General features: G+C 36.0%; 1 protein-coding gene across 3 annotated transcripts; it reads left to right on the top strand.

The window, feature by feature from the left end:
* Positions 1–550: 550 nt before the first annotated feature.
* On the top strand, positions 551–18,858 carry LOC127429485 (myotubularin-related protein 12-like). 3 transcript variants are annotated; one of them, XM_051678511.1, is made up of 16 exons: positions 551–713; positions 3,517–3,574; positions 3,904–4,043; positions 7,652–7,724; positions 7,865–8,001; positions 8,621–8,708; positions 9,457–9,580; positions 10,463–10,532; positions 10,811–10,908; positions 11,298–11,422; positions 11,555–11,633; positions 11,740–11,810; positions 12,268–12,437; positions 13,019–13,195; positions 14,616–14,774; positions 15,667–18,858. In XM_051678511.1, the coding sequence occupies exons 1-16, from the start codon at positions 645–647 to the stop codon at positions 16,255–16,257; spliced, it is 2,229 nt and encodes a 742-aa protein (XP_051534471.1). In that variant the 5' UTR covers positions 551–644; the 3' UTR covers positions 16,258–18,858. The 3 variants fall into 3 exon arrangements, with proteins under 3 accessions (XP_051534471.1, XP_051534481.1, XP_051534490.1); XM_051678521.1 differs by lacking the exons at positions 7,865–8,001; positions 8,621–8,708; XM_051678530.1 differs by lacking the exons at positions 551–713; positions 3,517–3,574; positions 3,904–4,043 and having other exon boundaries at positions 7,963–8,001.
* The last annotated feature ends 2,699 nt before the right edge of the window (positions 18,859–21,557 follow it).

The raw sequence follows: 21,557 nt of genomic DNA, 5'->3' as shown, positions 1-21,557 counted from the left end.
TGGAATTTTACTTTATATATAAAAAATGAACAGTTTTTTCATTATGCATGATTCAGTCATCAAAGATACAAGGATTTTATTAAAAGTTTGTGTTTCACTACCTCACAAGTCAGGAACTTCGTCTTTCCAGTTGCTTGTGCTAATGAGTACCTACTTTAGTATGCACACATGAGGAAAATCATTAAATGTGTAAGGTATAATAACCATAAAACAGAGAATCAGGTCAGAAAGCTTGTAGGTCAGTGTTTTGATCATAAACCCTTCAAAAAGGCTGAGTAAGTTAACACAACTCGATCTCTTGCCTAACGTACTTCACATTCACAACACAAACAAGTCCCTTCTAACTTCAGGGCGTAGTCTATTATAAATGCGACTTCTTATTGGCTCAGAAGGAGGAAGTGCATGAGATTGGCAGCCGAGTCATCCAATCACCAATAAGCGGTTTGCGCTGACCCTACCTCTAAAAGTGGACTGTCGTCCAACAAGAACCAATGACCTAGAAAGGGTGCGGTTTGCTCTCAGAGCAGGTTTGTCTTCCAACCAAAGCAAATTTGGCTTGTGAAAGGAGCGGAGGAGGGAGTGTGTGTTTGAGCTCTCCCGGATTTCCACCTGATTGCTCGGGAAGCGGGAGACTGGCTGGGGAAATGTTGAGTTTAGGGAGCGCAGGAGCCAAATCTTCCAAACCGTCATTTGTGTCTTATGTTACACCGGAGGTAAGCGAACGCTTTGATGGATTATGACAGTTGCGATGTTTACAAAACAATCGCGAGACACCGATTTGAGACAAGAGTTGAAACAGTAGACGGGGTTATTATGTCCCATGATGAAGTTGACATTGTTGGAAATCTCAGTTTTGTATGTTCTGTGTTCATGTGGGGAAATGAATTAACAGAGCGGGAGTGATTTGTCGTTCTGTAATACCTCAGTTGTAGAAAGCTGTCGGGCCAACGACAAAAATCCAGTTTTGAGGATTTTTTATTATTTTTTGTTTTTAGAAAGGGGGGAAAAACAGTTTTAGTTTTGGCACCGATAAAGTCCTCAACTCTGCACTCCAGTATGTTTATCCTTATTGATTCATTTGCTTTGCAAGCACATTATCATATTTATATGGTGGACACGTGTGTCTTCACCTGCTAGGTGATTTGTATGAAATTCATTCTTGGTTATGTCTACAGTGAGGTACATGTACTTGTGTGTTTGTGTGTGTGTGAGAGAGAAAGAGACGGAGTCTTCGGCCGTTTACATAAGTTGTTTAAAGGTGCAGTATGTAAGATTCAGAAACCCTTGTTATTAATGACACCTGTGGCCGTTAAGTGAACTGCAGCCAGCTACCTGTTGCTCGCGCTCGTGCACGCACTCCATAGGGATGCAAGCATCGACCAAAACAATGACGTAACGTACAAAGAGACAACGTGATTCATCGACATCATGCTGACAGATGAGGTAGCATAATTAAAATTACACCGTTATGATTGTTTTACTACAAACTTTGAGACTATATTATATTTGACACTCCAGTGCTGGAACAGGGCTAAAACAAAGTGTGGATATAGGCTGACTATGCGAAACTGTAGTTTGAAGTAATTACTTTTCTTTGCGTGATACATTGACTGCAATTATACAATAGCCTGCCGGCATTAGCTAGCTAGCCAGCTTTATCAATAGCTGTTAGCTAAATTTGGTGGATGACGACAGTAGCTGTTTATAAAATAGACTGTACTTTATAAATATGTTGATACAATTCAGTATTGATGTTTTTACTTTGACAGATCAATCCTTATGGCACTATATTTCACATGCTTAGCTGTTATGTAAGCTAACCTGTCCAATAATAAGAACACCAATTCAGGGTCGGGTTTTTTTTTTATCCCCAAAACCGAACGAAGTTCCCTCCAGGAATCAAATGCCCTGCTGATGTTCACTCTAGTTTTCGCTCATCCACGATCACGTTACCGCCTAGCCAGACGGGATTCATTAGATAAATGGTTTTTTGGCTTACTCTGAGTTTGTGTAAGTCAGTGTTGTGCTGGGAGCCGGCCATTTGCTGGATTCCATCTCTAAGATAACGTTACCTAGTGTTGCAGTTTGTTGTCGCTGTTGAATAGCGGAAGAGAAGCACTGAGGCAAGGCTCTCGGGAGTGCGCATAAACGTCACATCCTTTGGATTTTCCCGGCAAAAGCGACCCGCTCCCGTCTCATGAAAATCAGTCTACAGACTTTAATAGGCAACCTAAGAAGTCCGGGAAGGGCACATTTTTTAAGTTGCATTACAAGCCGTTCACACATTGGCAAAAAAAACTTGGCCTTTCCAATTTCTCTCATTAATTTTAATAGAAGTGGTCCATCTCTTCTAAACTGTCTCTGGTTGCATACAGTCTCATGTATTCAAAGTGCTAGGAAAATGCTTTTATACCTTTTATTTGATGGTTACACCACATGACATTTTTAAAGTCATTAAATATTTTTTTCTTTTTTTTCTTTTTTTTAGAAAATGCTATAAATGTTTAAAAAAAATATATGAAACCAAATTGGACACAAAGATTACATTTCTACAAACTTATGTTTGTTTTAAACTAGATGTTTAAAAGATTTCTCATTTTTATCACCTCAGACAACCTTATTTGTCAGTGACCCTTGTATGTCAAGTAATCATAAAGAAGTTTTTATCAAATGTGGTCTTACTGTATGTGAACATGTGAAGAGTTCAGCTGATTCCCGTTCTGAAGATCAGTAACTGGCTCTTTGTCAGCATTCTTCATTTTTGTTGGCTGAATATTAATAAAGACCCACTGTGATCCATTTTGTTGGACTTGAATGCAACAACATTTACATCAGCGCCATGTGATTTAAATTCCGCAGGTTTCAAAAGCAAGTTTTAAGAGAATATCTTCCCTCCCAGGAAGTCGTTAAGGAAATGAGTGTCCCAAATACTTGGGAACCATTTCTAAATTTTTTGGTCTTTGCTTTTGCCGCTGACCTCATATTAGCCAGAATGGTCAGTGGCTTCCTTTCTTTTATTTTTCCTGTTTGTTTCGACTGAATGTCTGTAATTTGTGTTATTACACCACATTGCCATCAGTATACTGTACTGTTGTTGATGTTTTCTGCAGCCACTTTTAGGACATAATCTATTTTGAACTACTAAAAGCAGGAATAAGTTGCAAATAATACCTTACGAACATCATGTATGTTGTTCCATTTGACTCGCTTCTTCTCAGAGATTCAACATCACTGTGTTAATGTAATACACAAAAGAGCTGGTTTCCCATACGTATACACTAGTCTACAGCAACAGCTGAAGTATTCCTTAAAGAGCAGATGTCCCATGGAGGCCCCTAGACCTCAATTATGTACTAGCTCAGCAACTGCCATTCATTTTATAAAGCTTGTATGAAATATTACATTATTTGTTTGACATTAGATTGTAGTATCTGGGTTGTCCATTAAATTGTAATTTGGTTTGGTATTTTAAATAAAGGTTACAGACTATTGTTTTATTGCTTATGTTTTCTCAAGGAAATAAAATTGGAAAAAGAACCACCAAAGAAAGAAATACATCCTAATTTGTTACCAGGTAAATAAAAAAATCTTTGTATAATTTTCTGTTCTTCCAGCCATTCTGTTAATTTTCCTGAAAACTTCTATGTAATCAATAAGTTTAGATTACCATCCAAAAATGAACTGCTGAATACATTGTTTCTATTCAAGTTATATTATTATCAGTAAATCTAAGTACTGTTTTTGTATTTAAAGCCCCATGGGTGTCATTTTCAATTCAGACTTTAATAAATGTTCTCTAATTCAGACTCTTAACTTCCAGAGATTGCATTAATACTTAGTATTTTACCCACAATTGACTTTTTGTTTATTTAAACTGACAATGACTCTTCTGTTGCTTCTTAGGAGAAGTGGTTTTCTGCAGTGCCAACCCCATTCTCAAATATACTCAAGATGACCTGTCCCAGCGTGGTGTCTTTGGCACATTGTTCTGCACCAATTTTCGTATTACGTTCATTATTGATGAGGCGTCGCAGGAGGAGACCGTAAGGACACATTATAATACTAGGAACAAGAATCATACAGTTGAAGTCAGAAGTTTATATACACTTAGTTTGAAGTCATTAAAACTCATTTTTCAACCACTCCACAGATTTAATATTAGCAAACTATAGTTTTGGCAAGTCGTTTAGGACATCAACTTTGTGCGTGACACGAGTAATTTTTCCAACAATTATTTACAGACAGATTGTTTCACTTTTAATTGACTATATCACAATTCCAGTGGGTCAGAAGTTAACTGTGCCTTTTAAGCAGCTTGGAAAATTCCAGAAAATTATTTCAAGCCTTTAGGCTATTAGCCAATTAGCTTCTGATTGGAGGTGTATGTGTGGATGTATTTTAAGGCCTACTTTCAAACTCAGTGCCTCTTTGCTTGACATCATGGGAAAATCAAAAGAATTGTCCAAAAATTGTGGACCAAGTCTGGTTCATCATTGGGAGCAATTTCCAAATATCTGAAAGTACCACATTCATTTGAACAAACAACAGTACGCAAGTATAAACACCATGGGACCACAGCTCAGGAAGGAGACGCATTCTGTCTCCTAGAGATGAATGTAGTTTGGTGTGAAAAGTGCAAATCAATCCCAGAACAACAGCAAAGTACCTTGTGAAGATGCTGGAGGAAACAGGTAGACAAGTATCTATATCCACAGTTAACCAAGTCCTATATCGACATAACCTGAAAGGCTGCTCAGCAAGGAAGAAGCCACTGCTCCAAAACCACCATAAAAAGCCAGACTACAGTTTGCAAGTGCACATGGGGACAAAGATCTTACTTTTTGGAGAAATGTCCTCTGGTCTAATGAAACAAAATTTAATTGTTTGGCCATAATTACCATCATTATGTTTGGAGGAAAAAGGGTGAGGCTTGCAAGCCGAAGAACACCATCCCAACCGTGAAGCATGGGGGTGGCATCCTGTTGTGGGGGTGCTTTGCTGCAGGAGGGACTGGTGCACTTCACAAAATAGATGGCATCATGAGGAAGGAAAAATATGTGGATTTATTGAAGCAACATCTCAAAACATCAGCCAGGAAGTTAAAGCTCAGTCTCAAATGGGTGCTTCAAATGGACAATGACCCCAAGCATACCTCCAGAGTTGTGGAAAAATGGCTTAAGGACAACAAAGTCAAGGTATTGGAGTGGCCATCACAAAGCCCTGACCTCAATCCAATAGAAAATTTTTGGGCAGAACTGAAAAAGTGTGTGCGAGCAAGGAGGCCTACAAACCTGACTCCGTTACAGCAGTTCTGTCTGGAGGAATGGGCCAAAATTCCAGCAACTTATTTTGAGAAGCTTGTGGAAGGCTACCCAAAACGTTTGACCCAAGTTAAACAATTTAAAGGCAATGCTACCAAATACAACAAAGTGTATGTAAACTTCTGACCCACTGGGAATGTGATGAAAGAAATAAAAGCTGAAATAAATCATTCTCTCTACTATTATTCTGACATTACTTAATTTTAAGTAGTGATCCTAACTGACCTAAGACTGTTTTTTATGATTAAATGTCAGGAATTATGAAAAACTGAGTTTAAATGTATTTGGCTAAGGTGTTTGTAAACTTCTGACTTCAACTGTATGCTTGTGTTGGTGAAAATATGAAGCCATTTTGACCCTTCTGTTTACATGCAACACCATATTTACTGTAGCAAAAATGGAATATTATGGTAATTCATGTCCACTATGAGTTAACTGTAGAATGCTGTCTGCAACCTTTAATTTAATCATTCAGTTTAATCAACCAAAGAACCACAGTGTTTTTTTTTGTTTGTTTGTTTTTTGTTTTTTTGCAGCATGCACTTCCTCTATGTACATTGAAACCAAACACTACTGTACTTGTAGTGTTATTTGAAGAGAAGATAACAAGGTTTGCAGTCTACCCGTTTGTATAACGGTCATCAGGCATAGTGATAAGATTACTAATAATCCAAAATAATGAAAAAAAAAAATGTATGGCTGTACTGGAATGTAAACATTAAAAAGATATGATTGTGCGTAACAACATTGTTTAAAGCAATGTCCCATGTTCTGTGCAAGTTAAACTCAATTGACAGCATTTGTGGCATAATGTTGATCACCACAACAAACAAAACAAAAAAACACAACATTTATGTCCCTCCTTTTCTTTAAAAAAAAGTACAAATCTAGGTTACAGTGAGGCACCTACAATGGAAGTGAGTCCGTAAACATTAAAATACTCACTGTATCAAAAGAATAAGACATAAACAATATGCATGTTAACATGATTTTAGTGTCATAAAATCGCTTACTAACCTTTTCTGTGTAAAGTTTGATAACTTTGTTCCATGACAATGTAATGCCGTAACCCCTAAAACGACCGCAAAAATCACGGTTTCAACAACTTTACTGCTAAAATAATACAGAAGTTTTAACAGAAGAATTAAAGTGCTTTTATAAAATTATAAGCCTCACATTTCTGCCTTTAAACCTGTTTGCTTTTTTTAAAGAAAAGGATTGACGAGCTGAAATTAAATTTTGTGGTAATCAACATTATGCCACAAATGCTATCGATTTGAGCTTTACTTGTATTGAACCTGGATCAAATGCAACAGAATAGTTCTCTCTCTCTCTCTCTCTCTCTCTCTCTCTTTCTCTCTGTCTCTCTTTCACACACACACACACGCATGCACACACATACATGCAAGCAAGTGAACCAAAGTGGTAGATCATAGAGACACAGAAATGTGCAGGCAACCTTGTAAGGATCTGTGGGATAAACATTTGAGAAGTTTTCAGATGAATTAGTGGGTTGGATATCAGCATATTTGGGTAAATGTGATTTGTGAGATGTTGCTCACATAATCGTTAAAGCCAAACAACCTTGTTTGGGTCCATCTGTCTTCTAAAGTGTCAGTGTTTGCCTTCAAACCTTGGCGTGTCTAATCAAAAATGAACAAACTGTAAAACTAGTTGTCAAATGCACGCTCAATGGCCTTGCATGAGGAACTGTGCTGCCTGAGTGTTCTCAATTTAGCTGCCATTTCAAGAACTTGCGTGTCTGACTCACTGATAATGAAATTCTCATATAATCAGGTTACAGGTATTCATAAAGTGCCAGAGCCCTATTTTTGGATAAGTTTTTGATTTTATGATGCATGCTGACAATGATCTATGTAAACATTACTGTTCTTTTATCAGTAATCTTAAAGCTCATCCAAAAATGAGGGCTACATTTGGTCATATATTAATTGGTTGGAATCAAGAGTTTCAGTAGGCTTCTTTCTGACATTTATTTGAGGGTGGCTTAACAGGAAGTGAAGTGAAGTGTGCTTCACACTTGCTTTCACAAACAAAATATTGTCTGAAACTTTGATACAGCACACTGAAAAAGGCAGCTGCACATTTCTGTCCTGTGTTTAAAATGCACCTTTCACACAGAGTTGCCATTTGTTAGTTTTTCACAAGCATTGTTTACTTTCTTTCAACATGTCAACCTCGACAAATACAGTAAGTGGTGTTTAACTTCACATGAACTGAAAGTACAATAAGAGGCTTCTACTATCTTGTACATCATAACTCAAGACCGTCGCGTCACCCACGTATTTTTTATTTTTTTTTTGTTCCAGGCCAAGAACTTTAAGAACAAACTCTATGGAGAAAATGACATTCCATTAATGTGTGTGGACCATATCTATGGTGGTAATAATTGTTTTTATTTATTATTAATGTTATTACTACTATTATTAATAGTATTTTATATATGCAAGCTTGGAAAGCAACAGTGATATTTATAATAGGTTAAATATCGCCATAATCATTTCATATAATTTCTTTTCAAGTGTATGATGAAAAGAGGAAGCTGATAACTGGAGGCCTCTTGAAGAACAAATGTCCGTCCAAAATTATCATTCATTGTAAAGATCTGCGTGTTTTGCAGTTCTGTCTAACGTTCACCAAGGAAGAAGATGCAAAGAGGGTAATTTGTTTAACTTGAGAAAATAACGTAATGTTAATGTAAATTTTAAGAGGGTTAAAGGAATATTCCGGATTCGATACAAGTTAAGCTCAATCAACAGCATTTGTGCCATAATGTTGATTATCACAAAATTTATTTTGACTTGTCCCATCTTGTCCTTTTCCAGAAATTGAAGTTACAGTGAGGCACTTACAATGGAAGTGAATGGGGCCAATTTTGGAAGGTTTAAAGGCAGAAATGTGAAGCTAATAATTTTATAAAAGCACATACATTATTTATATTGTTAACTTGGCAACAAAGATGTAAATTTGGCTATAACTTTACAGAAAAGGTTAGTTAGCAATTTTATTAAATTATATTAATGTTAAAATGCATACTTGTGGCTATACTTTTGAAACCTTGAGTATTTAACGTTTACAGATTGGCCCCATTCACTTCCATTGTAAGTGCCTCACTGTAACCTTGATTTTTTGCTCTTTTATTTTTAAAGAAAAGAAGGAACAAGTCAAAATTATTTTTGTGGTAATCAACATAATGCCACAAATGCTGTCAATTGAGCTTAACTTGTATTGAACCCGGAATATTCCTTTAAATATCTCTTTGTGTTTGTTTTTGTCAGATCTTTCAAGGTATTGCACACCATTGTTTGGAGGAGAAATCTCTGAAGTGTGTCTTTGCTTTTTCCTATGTGGGGTCAACAAGCCCAGGTACAAATTTCCTAGGGTTCCTAGACCCTCTACATGTTTTGAGTTTTCATTGTTTTACAATTCTTGCTTTCCATAGTTTCAGTTTTTTTATCGCTGTCATGTGAGTACTGCATTTTGGTGACTTGAATCAGTGATATTTTAGATGTATACATATCTGCTTATGAAACAGCTTGCTTACAAACAGCAGCAACAAAACAATAACCAGCAAAAAAGATGTATTATCTGATGCTTTATGAGGGAAAACATCATCATGACAACATTCTAAAGTGACACTTATGGAGATCATGAACACTGAGCATGTCTAAACTACAAGCCTATATCCAGCAGCAACTGCTGAATTGCTATCATAGTTTCTACAACTGGAATCCAACAGATGGCTGGAAGAACAACAGTCTGTCTCTCTTTATAGTGATTATATATTCCAGATTATCTTTCTGGAAATTTTTTTGTTCTGAATCTTTTTGGATGCTCTCTTTTTTTTTTTTTTCAGTTAGTTCAGCTTCAGTCAGCAATAATCTTTCCCTTTTCAACTGTGTTATATCACCTTAATATATTATGTTATCTTAATGTAATGTCATTTTTATGGGATATGACATGCATCTAATTAAGTTTCCAAGAAAAAATAAATTGGTTTAGAATAATATTTTGTGTCATGTAGTTTTAAATGATACAACTTAAACACATATGGCTCATTAATCAACTTTGTAACTACAACAGATTAATTTGTACTATCTGATGTTTTTTTCAGACATGCAGAGGAAATGGGAGACAATTTTGTTTGACTCACCAGGGGACTGGACCCAGGAAATGAAACGGACCAAAGCAAAATGTAGATTAGTCACTGAAAATGAGAACTTTGAACTCTCTCAGAGGTAAATTATGTGTGTCTGTTATGTTATATGTTATGTCTGGTTACTGTTTGAATTACATGCATTTTAGATGCTATTGCAGTCAAGGTACATGTTCTTTAACAGGTAATCTCTAATCTGTGTCTTTATGTGCTACTTACCTTGATGCTTTTAAATTTGTGTCAAGAATACACTTTTTACTCTATTCGTGCTGTTGAAAAATATGAACAATTAGGGGGTTTTTCAACATAATTTTTTTTTATATTGCATAAGGTGAAGGGGAATGAAAATTCTCTAATCAATTACTCACACTCATTCCATCCCAGATGTGTATGAATCTGCTGAACACAAACAAAGATTTTTAGAAGAATATCCCTGCTCTGTAGGTCCATACAATGCAAGTAAATGGTGGCCAGAACTTTGAAGGTCCAAAATTCACATAAATGCAGCATAAAAGTAATCCATAAATGTAAAAGTGAAAGTGGAGATTTATGGTAAAAAGAAAAAAAAAAAAGGACTTTAATATTGATCTGTTTCTCATCCACACCCATCATATCACTTCTGAAGATATAGATTAATCCTCTTGAGTCTTATGGATTACTTTTATGTTGCCTTTATGTGAATTTTGGACCTTCAAAGTTCTGGCCACCATTCACTTGCATTGTATGGACCTACAGAGCTGAGATATTCTTCTAAAAATCTTCGTTTGTGTTCAGCAGAAGATAGAAAGTCATACACATTTTGGATTGTATGAGGGTGAGTAAATGATGAGAGAATATTCATTTTTGGGTGAACTATGCCTTAAAGAGTGAATTGCTCTCAAGACATCTTTCAAAAAGTTCTTGTTTATTAAAGTGCAGACATAAAATGTATCCAATGAAAACCATGCTTTGACATTCTCTTCAGGTTACCAAAGTACTTTGTCATCCCAACAGCACTAGAGGATTTATTCAGCTACCAAGGAAAGGGATTACCAGTGAGTCAAGAATATTCTACATTATTATTACATCCATTATTATTGGAATATGAACTTAAGATGCTGTTTATAAGTCTTCATGAAATTATTTGCCTAAATTATTTTTATCTAAGTCTTAACAAGACCTAATCATTTAGATAATTTTTCAAATGTTATGAAAGTGTAATGAAAGAAAGCTATGTATTTAGATCCATTCACAGATTGGATGGCATCATTAATACATTTGAATGAAACTGAAGTTAAATGGTGCCTATTTTCCTCTTTTTTTTTTTTTTTAGATCTGGTGTTGGTCTCATCACAGTGGTTGTGCTCTGTTTAAAGCATCTTTCCTGCCTGTGACACAAGAAGATGGGGATTTTCAAAAGCACTTGGAGATGTAAAGGAATACACTTTTAACTCACATTTAACTTTTGATCTCAATTGCTGATATACAGTATATCCTCATGTTTCAGCATATTTGTGCTTCAGGAATGTCTGTGTTTGTACTGTAGGGCCTGCAGTAACAAACTCTCTTTTGTAATTCATTCTGACACTCAAGGGGACTGTTCTTTATCCAAGAAAAACATGCCAGTGTGTTACCTCGTAACACTTTAGATACCATTACCATAAACCCATCTTGTATCTCTGTGTATCCCCCCCCTCCATTCAATTGAAGGACAAAATAGTCATGATTTGCGGTGTTCACAGCAAAAATATTGAGTTGTCTTATCTTGACTGTACACAGTACCTTAACATTTACAGACTTCCTCTTTTATTCTGTTTCAGAATGATAAATGCTGTCGCACATAATTACCTTTACTCTGTAAAAACAGAGGACCTCTCAGAATCACTTCCTACTATCCAAGACATCCAGCAGGCATACAACAAGTTCAAACAGTTCTTTCTTATTGGTGAGTTGCAGAATTTGCATTAATTGGGTCTTTATTTCAATTTTTTTTATATTTATTTTTTTATTTATTTTTTATTTTTTTTTGCCATCACTGTGTAACTGTATAATGACTATTGTTTTATTTGTCTCTTAGATAATTCAACTGATTTTTGGTTGCTGGATGTGAAATGGTTCTCTTCCCTTGAGAGCTCAGGATGGCTAGACTTTATCAGGTCATTTCATTTCCTAGTATCGCCATTTCTGTTCATAATCATAAGTTAGACATCTCAATCAACTTTTTTATATCTATTAACAAGCTGTATTTAATGTACCCAACAGACAATGTCTTCAGAAAGCTGTAGAGGTGGTTGAATGTCTTGAAAAAGACAACACAAATGTCCTTTTAACAGGTAGGTCAAGTAAGAATGTCTCAACCACAAAGATGAAGTGTGTAGTTGTGTTGATGTTAATATTTTTTCTCCTATACCAATTTAATGTGCAGCGACAACTATTAATTATTCGTAGGTTGACTTTCTGAAGTATAAACCCTGTAGCGCTTACAAACATTGTGTTATTTGTGAGAGCTGTCTGACATGTTGACTTCTGGGCTGGTTCAAAAATTGCACGAGTTTTGAGCAGGACAACCTGTTTTCAAAACAATGGAAAACGTGGGTAGAAGGGGCAGTGGAAGTGTTCGCGGACCCTTTTGGAAACAATCATTATTTTTGCAATTCTGTTTGGTGCTACAAGTGGCTGAGAAATTACACTCTTCACCTTTAAATGTTAAATACTTTAAAACCTCCACTGAGATAGTATTGCAACTTGATGGGATCCCTGATCTTTTATCTTGTTATTGATTCATTTCAGAGGGAGAGGGAACAGATCTTTGCTGTGTGATCTCCAGCCTGGCTCAGATAATGCTGGACCCTTATTACAGAACACTGATGGGTTTCCAGAGTCTGGTGCAGAAGGAGTGGGTGGCTGGTTGCCATGCCTTCATGGATCGATGTAATCACCTCCATCAGAAAGATAAAGAGGTTATTATTGCATGCTTATTCTTGCCTACTGTTTCTTCAGAAGCTAAGTGGAACTGTTAATGTTTCATATGTACTCTAGAAATTGTAGGCAAAATTAAGCAAGCTGCATATCTTTAATCTTACTTCAGATAGTGAGATATCTTATCTGTACTTGTCAAACCTGAGGCTTAGTAGATGTTCATGGTCTGAAATCAGACTCTTTTGTGAGTTAATGTGTACCCATTCCCATTCTACTTATGTTTTTAAAGTCAGCATGAATCTCACAATCCATTTTACTTAGTTAATGTGACATATTTCAGGATATTCTGTTCAAAGACTTGTAGGATGGATTTTATCCACCAGGAATTAATTGGATTGTGAAAAGAATACCAGAATGGAACTAGTTGGTTGAAGGAGAGGAAAATGGAATTGCATTTTGATGATTGCAAACAAAGAAAAGCATTTTTTTATTGTATTTGGAATAACACGCAATGATGAATTGTGCGACCAGGAATGTGTATTAAGAAAATAGGGTCCATTTTGATTTCATGGTGACTTTATTTTGACTCTTTTTTTTTTTTTTTTTTCTTCTAAATGTGCAGTTTCAGTCTCCAGTGTTCCTGCTGTTCCTGGAGTGCGTGTGGCAGCTTATTCAGCAGCACAGCCCGGCCTTCCAGTTCTCCGAGACTTACCTGACTGTGCTGTCCGATAGTGTTCATGTGCCAATTTTCAGCACCTTTCTGTTCAACTCTGCCTATCACATGGAAAGTTTTATGAAGGTGAAACTGCTCTTTTATTATGGGTTATGTTAAAGGAATAGTTCACACAAAAATGGAAATTCTTTCATTATTTAATCAACCTCATACGTTTCAAACCCATATTTTAAATTTATAGAATGTTGTGATGCTGATTTCCATACTCTAGCAGAAGATAGTGACTCACTTTAAAGCTTAAAAGTAGTTCATGCAACTCGTGCCTCATGTTCCAAGTCTTCTGAAGGCATACGATCACCCTGTATAATGAACAGAATTAAAGGATTAGTTCACCCAAAAATTAAAATTCTCTCATCATTTACTCACTCTCATGCCATCCCAGATGTGTATGAATTTCTTTCTTCTGCTGAACACAAAGATTTTTAGAAGAATATCTCAGCTCTGTAGGTCCATACAATGCAAGTGAATGGTGATCAGGCCTTTGAAGCTCCAAAAAGCAGATAAAGTCAGCATAAACACAATCCATACAACTCCAGTTGTTTAATCCATATCTTCTGAAGCGATCCAGTTGGTTTTGGGGGTAGAGCAGACCAAAATATAACTTTTTTTTTTTTTTTTTCACTCTGCATCTTGACAGCCGTCTCCTTGGTGATCATGATTTCAAGCTCGATTACACTTCCTATAGCACCATCTAGCACTCTGAACATGCATCAAGCACTAGGAAGTGTACCCGAGCTTGAAATCATGATTGTTCCTAGAGACTGCTATGACAGTATGTACTGTGACATCTGCCAAAACCAACTGGATTGCTTCAGAAGACATTGATTAAACCACTGAAGTCTCATGGATTAATTTTATGCTGACTTTATCTCCTTTTTGGAGTTCTGGTCATCATTCACTAGCATTGTATGGACCTACAGAGTAGAGATATTCTTCTAAAAATCTTTGTTTGTGTTCAGCAAAAGATAAAAAATCATACACATCGGGAATGGCATGAGGGTGAGTAAATGATGAGAGAATTTTAATTTTTGGGTGAATTATCCCTTATATAACTTCTGTAAATGACAGTAACATAAAACCTTATTTTCATTTTTGGGTGAACTGTTCCTTTAATCATTCAATTCATTCTGATGCTGTGATCGCAGCTCAGATTTAGGTTGCCAAGCATTATACATTAGCTTCATATAAATTAAAGATTGTAGCACTGAGCTGTACTTGATCACCTATATGCTTTGTGTAAAGTAAAGATTGTAGTACTGTTCTGAGGACACCTTTGCATTTTGCATCCTGCATTTACCATGTTTGCAGTTCAACAGTATTAGAGGCCAGGAAGTGTGTCTATAGAAAACTGTAGCTGAAAGGAAAACAGTCAGCCCTCTGTAATGCAGTCATTAGTCCACATGTGCTCCAAAGATGGTGGTCGTTGCCTCCCTGACATTGTCGGGCACACCTCCCACTTACTGCCTCTACTTGATTGTGTTGGCAGGCTGAGTCACCAACTGCACAAAGTGGCTCATTGAGCTGCCCTACAGTGTGGGACTGGTCTGTGCAGTATGACAGCAAGGCCCAGAATTTCTTCCTTAACCCTCTGTACACTGAGAAGGTGAAACTCGAGAGAACTGTATGCAAACCTCACAAGCCCAAGGTAAGAGGATGAAATGCCTTCATACCAACTCTAAAGACTCTTTTATATGACTTGTGACCACTTTACCCAATACACTGATTAAGGGACAGTTTGCATGACATGCAATGTCTGTCTTTGCAATGACACGTCCAACGTTGCACCTAATTTTTTTACACATGATTTTGCCTCACTAATGGTGTCTTTTAGAGTACAAAGTCAAACTTTATGAAGAAATCTTGAATTCCAGTTCTTGAACTAATTTAAATTCACCAAGAGGAGTAAGAGCAGCAAGACAGTAAAGTTTCTTGAGTCCATGTTCGAGTTTTTTTTTGTGTGTGTGTGTGGTTAGCACTGTCGTCTCACAGCAAGAAGGTCCCGGGTTCGAGTCCCGGCTCAACTGGGCCTTTCTGTGTGGAGTTTGCATGTCCTGTGTTCATGTGGGTTTCCTCCGGGTGCTCCAGTGTCCCCCACAAGTCCAAATACATGCAGGTTAAGTGAAATACATGCAGGTGAATTGGAGACTCTAAATTGCCCTGTAGGTATGAGTGAGAGTTCCCCAGCCACTGGGTGTTGTGTGAGGAAGGGCATCTTACATAAAACATCATTCTGTGATGCCATTTGCAAAACTTTTTAAATGGAGGTCAAAGCACTGCATGACGCTTGTGTTGAGTGGTGCGTTGAAGTCCTAATGCAAGTCATGTGAAAGGGTTTTTACTATTGCTAAATCTATAAAAAATTATTAATGAATAATGTAATTAATTGTATCGATTACAGTTTGTAAATAATTAATGGAATTAATAAGTTGCTTTATCTCTGTCTGAATGACTGCAGTATTGAATAGTATCTAAAGTTGAGTTCAGTCTGTTTCTCATTATTTTTGAAGATTAAAATGTAATCTTATTCAATATTATAGCACCAAAGACAGTTATCTTTACCCAGCTCTGCCTTCAAAACGCCACCCAAGAAAGGTTTCTTCAAGGACGAGACCGAAAGCCTTAAAAAGATGTTGCGAGTTAAGCGTATTAGTCGCTGGATGGGGTCCCCTGACTCCCCCACGGCAGCCTCCCAAGAATTCTACGAGTCCTGGCAGCAGCGTCCTCTGGACTATCACGGCCTCCTGCTCCCCTGTCTGGATGGACCAGCTCTCCGCCTCTGGATGCAACGCTACCTACGCTGGATACCTGAGGTGCACATCCTGGGTGGTGGCTCCGTGGCTGTCATGACCAAACTTATGGAACTGCTAGGTCAGGTGCAGGACTTAAAACGTGTGCTGGAGCAGAGAGACACCTCACATGCTGCTAAACTTGATCACCGTCCACAGCTTCAGCACAGGCCGATCTCGTTTGGCTCCTCAGGGCGCATGTCATCCTCATTCCCTTTCACCTACAGTCGCAACCGATCTTTCAGGCCCATTATTCCTACAGGTTTGCTGCAAAGCCTTATGTTAACTGACAACCTAGCCAACCAAGAGGATGAGGTAGTTCAGGATGTGAGTTTGGTTTAACAGGGAATCCCTATTCATCTACATTAAATATTCATTCATTCATTCATTCATTTATTAGTAGCTTAAAACAGGATTATAGTGGCCTTAACTTCAGATCCAGATATAAAAAATGCTGATAGCACTTAAAGTGCCTTTGGTACTAAGCAGATCATTTTGGAAAGTAATATAGGCCTTTGACAAACCAAATGTGCCCTACTGTATTGAAAAGTTCAAATGAGACTGAAGACAGGATGTAAGCTTTCGTCTAGCACTGTTTTTTTTTTTTTAAAATGTTCATTTATATCTTAAAGGAAAAATACTTGGCATTCTCCTTTTGCTCATCAAAAAAAGGAAGAGGATATAGCCCTCAACTTCCAGCATTTCCTCTGAATTTGAACAAAACAAAAAGTCAGACCTCTTCAAGACCAAGCAACGCTTATCTGCATAGCACAGTGTTGCATTATATTTTTCCTATTACAAAGTAGCATTTATTCTAATACATTTTTTGGAATTTGTAATAGAGGCCTGTGCTTGTTTTATTTTAAAGATATATGGATGATTTAATCCCATCTCTGTCATTTTATAGAAGACCTATACCGTCGACACTGCTTTAGGTTGCACTGAAAGTGTAAATTAAAAAAAGTCTACCTTATCCACTCTTCTCTGATCCCTTGCATATTAAAGTACCAGACAGCTACATCCATTCATCAATATGTGCACTTTTTTTCCCCATACATACTGCTGCAGTGCTGAACACTTCATTTCACATCTTTCTTTTTTGTGGTTTCTAATGCTGTCCAATGATTATTTGGGTGTCCCAAAACTTAAGAAAGCAGGAAGCTAGAACAATACATGAGATCAGCAGTGTCTCAGAGATACAGACCTCTATTGAATTATGTGCACTGTGTGGTTCTTATTTGGCCAAGGATAGGCTTCCTATTCCTTTATTGGACCTTTTACATTAAACTAGATTTGAGGCTGAACGTATAATACATAAAAATACAGAGAAACAAAAGAAATCAAAGCTGAATATATGAATATAATCACAATTCATTCATAAGTATAAGAAAAGAATGTTATTGAAGAAAATAATTGTTTTAGTCCTTATCTTAATTAATTTATCACACATATACAGTGAAATTCTTTCTTTTTTTCCACATATCCCAGCTAAGCTGAGGTCAGAGTGCAGGGTCAGCCATGTTACACCACACCTGGAGCAAATAGGGTCAAGGGCCTTGCTCAAGGGCCCAGCAGTGGCATCTTGGCAGTGCTGGGGCTTGAACCCCCAACCTTCTGATCAGTAACCCAGAGTCTTAACCGCTGAGCCAGAGCTGCCCCAAATTCCTAGCTGAGGAATTTATCAACCGTTTGTGCTAAATAAATATCACTCATGCATGCGTGAGAGAAAGATTCAGTCAGTACTTACAGATGGTTTCAGCTCATCAACTTCTAAAGAATAATTTATAATTAAAGGTATGTAGACAGTATATAGGAAAAAAACATTCTAGTAGATTGCAAGCCTTATATACTATTGATGCATAAGCTAGTGTCAAGCTGTATCTACATTTGTACATTTTTATTTTTTATTTTTCTTTGAATCACTTGCAGATCTACTGCCACAAATCAACAAGCACTTCAGTTAAAAAAGGGAAAACTCTGTCATTATTTACAATCATGTTTTTTTAAACTCGTATGACTTTCTCTCTTCCTTGGAACACAGGAGGAGATGTTGGGCAGAATGTTAAGGACTGACAGCCTCAGTCCCCCATTCACTTTTATTTTATTGTAAAAAGTGCAGCTTCAGCATTCTTCAACATTTCTTGTGTTGTGTCATACAGGTTTGGAACAATATGAGGGTGAGCAAATGATGACAGAATTATCATTTTTGGGTGAACCATCCCTTTAATTCATTTTTTTTTTTTTTTTTTCACTGTTTTTCTGTTTATGCTTTTCTGTCTCAGTATCTGTAATTTAATGTAATGAGGCTGATGTAAGCTCCTTAAAGTACTAAACTAAGTTATTTGCTGTCAGAAGTGTGTAGAAAACAGTTTTCTTCCCATTCAGTTTTTGTGTACGCCCCCGCCACCCTTGTTTGCACTACTGCTCTCTGCCCTCTGCCAGTCAATCACTGTTACTGTTACTTGAACAGTCAGCTGTGACTCTGATTCTGTTCAATTCAGCCCTGCTGTAATATATTACTGTATAATTGATGTGTATATTTCTATAACTTACTTTCTATAACTTTCAATATGTGGAATATGTCAACAGGTTTTGCCTTATTTGGGATCATTGACTTCAAAATTAAAATATCCATGCAAGATTAATATTAAATACTTTTATATCTGCATTTGTTAAATATGTAAATTGCTCTTTTTCACAAAGTATAATTCAAATAAGAGAAAATGCTTTGCAATCATAAACAACTTTAGTAAAATTAAAGGCTTCCTGTCTGATGACTGTAGGCGACTGAAACCACATGAGGTGTTAATGAATAGAGTTTAAACTCTATTTTTCCCCCACATAGAGTATTTATTTATATATTTTTTGCTGCACCTCCTCTTCAGTTGGTTGAGCACATTTTTCCTACTTTTCTAGTATTAAAATGCACATTTATTCATTTTATATTTTACTGTTTTATGAATCTAACTTTTAAGTGTGTTAATGTGTGAAAAAGTTGAGGAATAACCCAAATACAGAAAACTGTAATAGTAAAAAATATGAAATGCAGAATATGGACACCCACTCAAACAATATTTAGACTGTTAAATTAATGTGATTTTAATAAATATTTAATTGATGGCACCAACTTGAGGCTGTGTTTCAAAATCTAGTGAGCTTCATGGCCGGGTCTTAAAGACCCCATGAAATCAAAACATATCTATTAGCTTTAAGGTCATCTGTATGCTAGCAGGGTCGGGGAGTATTGCAATACATGTAACTGGATTACGTATTTAAAATGCAAAATATTAGTAACTGTATTCCACAACAGTTACAGTTTAAATCATTGGTAATTAGAATACAGTTACATTCAAAAAGTATTTTGATTACTGAAGATATTACTTTGCATTTTATTGTCATTTGTTTCATTAAATTAAGGTCTGTGTCTGCTTTGTTGGAATACATCCATATAAAATATGCAATCTGATGAGTGTTTGAACAGCCATGAGACACTTTCTTATGTTTTAATTTCATACGAACAGACAGAGGGCGCCTTCGCACTGTTATGAGTGAAAAGGTGGATATGGCATTTTACGATCAGAAGATGATTTTTAGAGCAGCAGAAATAGTTAACCTTGTATAAGTTGTCATGTGAAGATTTAGCTTTATGCTAAGCTAAAATGCTATTTTTAGGCCTTTTACATGCACCTCTAATCAGGCACGATTATTTTTCTATCAAGAAAATCCACATTAGATGATAATTATTTTTTATAGATGTCTATGGAGGAGATGTTTCAATATGCTTAATAAACAGCTCTTCACTTAATAAATTGACCACCTGTCTGCTTATTTTCAACATGTTTTACACTAAACAATCCTTTTGTAATGAAATGTATGTGGAGTTTACTATGAATAAATTGCTGTTTTATAAGAGAAGCTGGGACAATTTTGCGACAGGTGTCAGTTTAAAGCTCTCCCCATTCATTTGTATGGTATCCACAAATGGTGATTTACTGTCATAACATGCTACTTGACCATTACTCTCTCTCCTATAGTAAAAGTGCAGAGGTTTATATATATATATATATATAACAAATAACTAACAATTAGCACTTGGAAAAAAGAGGGAGAAAAAAAATATATATATGTAAGTATGTATCATATGTATATACATTTTTTATTATTATTTGAACAGAAACAGTACAGCATGTACAGCACGAAGCCTCATACAGTAAATTAATTATTAAGAATAAGGCACTTAAATGTACAAATTAAAATGAGACATTCAATTTGTATATACTCAAAAATGAGTGAAAAAAACACCTGCTGATAACACACTCAAGCAGTGATCTTTCTAAAGAGTCCATTATTCTTTATCGCTTTCTTGTTAGATGTAAAGCATACGGAGTCCTAAAATTATTTAAATCAATACAAGAAATCCTGAAGTTGGGTTTTAATAATAATAATTCCTTACATTTATATAGCGCTTTTCTAGGCACTTAAAGCTCTTTACATAGTAAAGGGGGAATTTCCTCACCCACCACCAGTGTGCAGCATCCAAATGGATGATGCGACGCTAGCCTTAGTTCGCCAGTATGCTCACCACACACCAGCTGTTGATGGAGAGGAGAGTAGAGTGATGTAGCCAGTTCAGGGATGGGTATTATTAGGAAGCCATGATAGATAAGGGCCAGTTTGGGGAATTTGGCCAGGACGCAGGTTTTGACGCAGCAATTTTGCATTTGTGTATCATATATGATGATAGCCTATAATTTGTAATACTAACAATAAATGTAATATAAACAATTACAACAAAAGTATTAAAATGAAAATAAAGAAAATATAAAGAAAACAAACGATCATAACACTTTAAAAAAAACGGCTATTCTTGCCATTATTTATAAGTTAAAGAAACTGAACAATACGTGGGGCACCTCAACCAGAAAGACCTCAAATCTGGGTGAAGAACCAAGAAACTTGTTCTTAAGTATTTACAATGTAAAAGAATGACAACAATGTGTTCAACAGCATGGTTATTACTTGAAAACAGAGAAAACAACCTTGAGTTTTTTTATTTATTTCTTTTTTATAGACACACAAAAAAAGCTTAATAGATGTATACATCACTTGTATACAAAGAGTAAAATAAATAAATGAATAAATTAACAATGACTAAATAAGATAAGAGGTAAACAAAAAAAAAGGAAATAAAAATGTAACAAAAAAATATATTCACAATCTTCAGGAAGCAAGGGAGATCTCATCATAACAAGCAAGAAAAGCTATACATTTTTTATTGAAAATGAATCTCATAGTATGTATTAAGCACTTGAATTCTAATATGAACTCTGCAAATCTAGGTCATTTTTTAAGGAATTTCTGTTTGTGTATATACAATTTTGCAACAAGAATAAGAAAATTCACAGTGTTTTCCAGAGATCTATTTTTGTTTTCAAAATAACAAATAATGTCTTTGATACAAAAAGCATAATTAAACTTTAATTTGGAGAAATAAAGGAAATTTAAATCATGCTAAATAAGCAGATATAATACCACAAAAGAAAAACATATGAGTGAGACTTTCACTTTTGTTTTCACAAAAGGTACACGAGTTATTCACGTCAGAGTATTTTGACAAAAGTAGGTTACAAGGATAAATCTTG

This window comes from Myxocyprinus asiaticus, chromosome 3 (assembly GCF_019703515.2).
Source record: "Myxocyprinus asiaticus isolate MX2 ecotype Aquarium Trade chromosome 3, UBuf_Myxa_2, whole genome shotgun sequence".
In the NCBI taxonomy this organism is placed as follows: Eukaryota; Metazoa; Chordata; class Actinopteri; order Cypriniformes; family Catostomidae; genus Myxocyprinus; species Myxocyprinus asiaticus.
This window is presented reverse-complemented; position numbering and strand designations above follow the sequence as displayed.

Bases quoted from the DNA above. Each gene is read 5' to 3' on its own strand.
- LOC127429485 (XM_051678511.1), top strand. From the start codon at position 645: ATGTTGAGTTTAGGGAGCGCAGGAGCCAAATCTTCCAAACCGTCATTT. The intron at 8,002-8,620 runs GTAATTTGTTTA...TGTTTTTGTCAG, and splicing joins AGGAAGAAGATGCAAAGAGG to ATCTTTCAAGGTATTGCACA. The intron at 11,423-11,554 runs GTGAGTTGCAGA...TTTGTCTCTTAG, and splicing joins CAAACAGTTCTTTCTTATTG to ATAATTCAACTGATTTTTGG.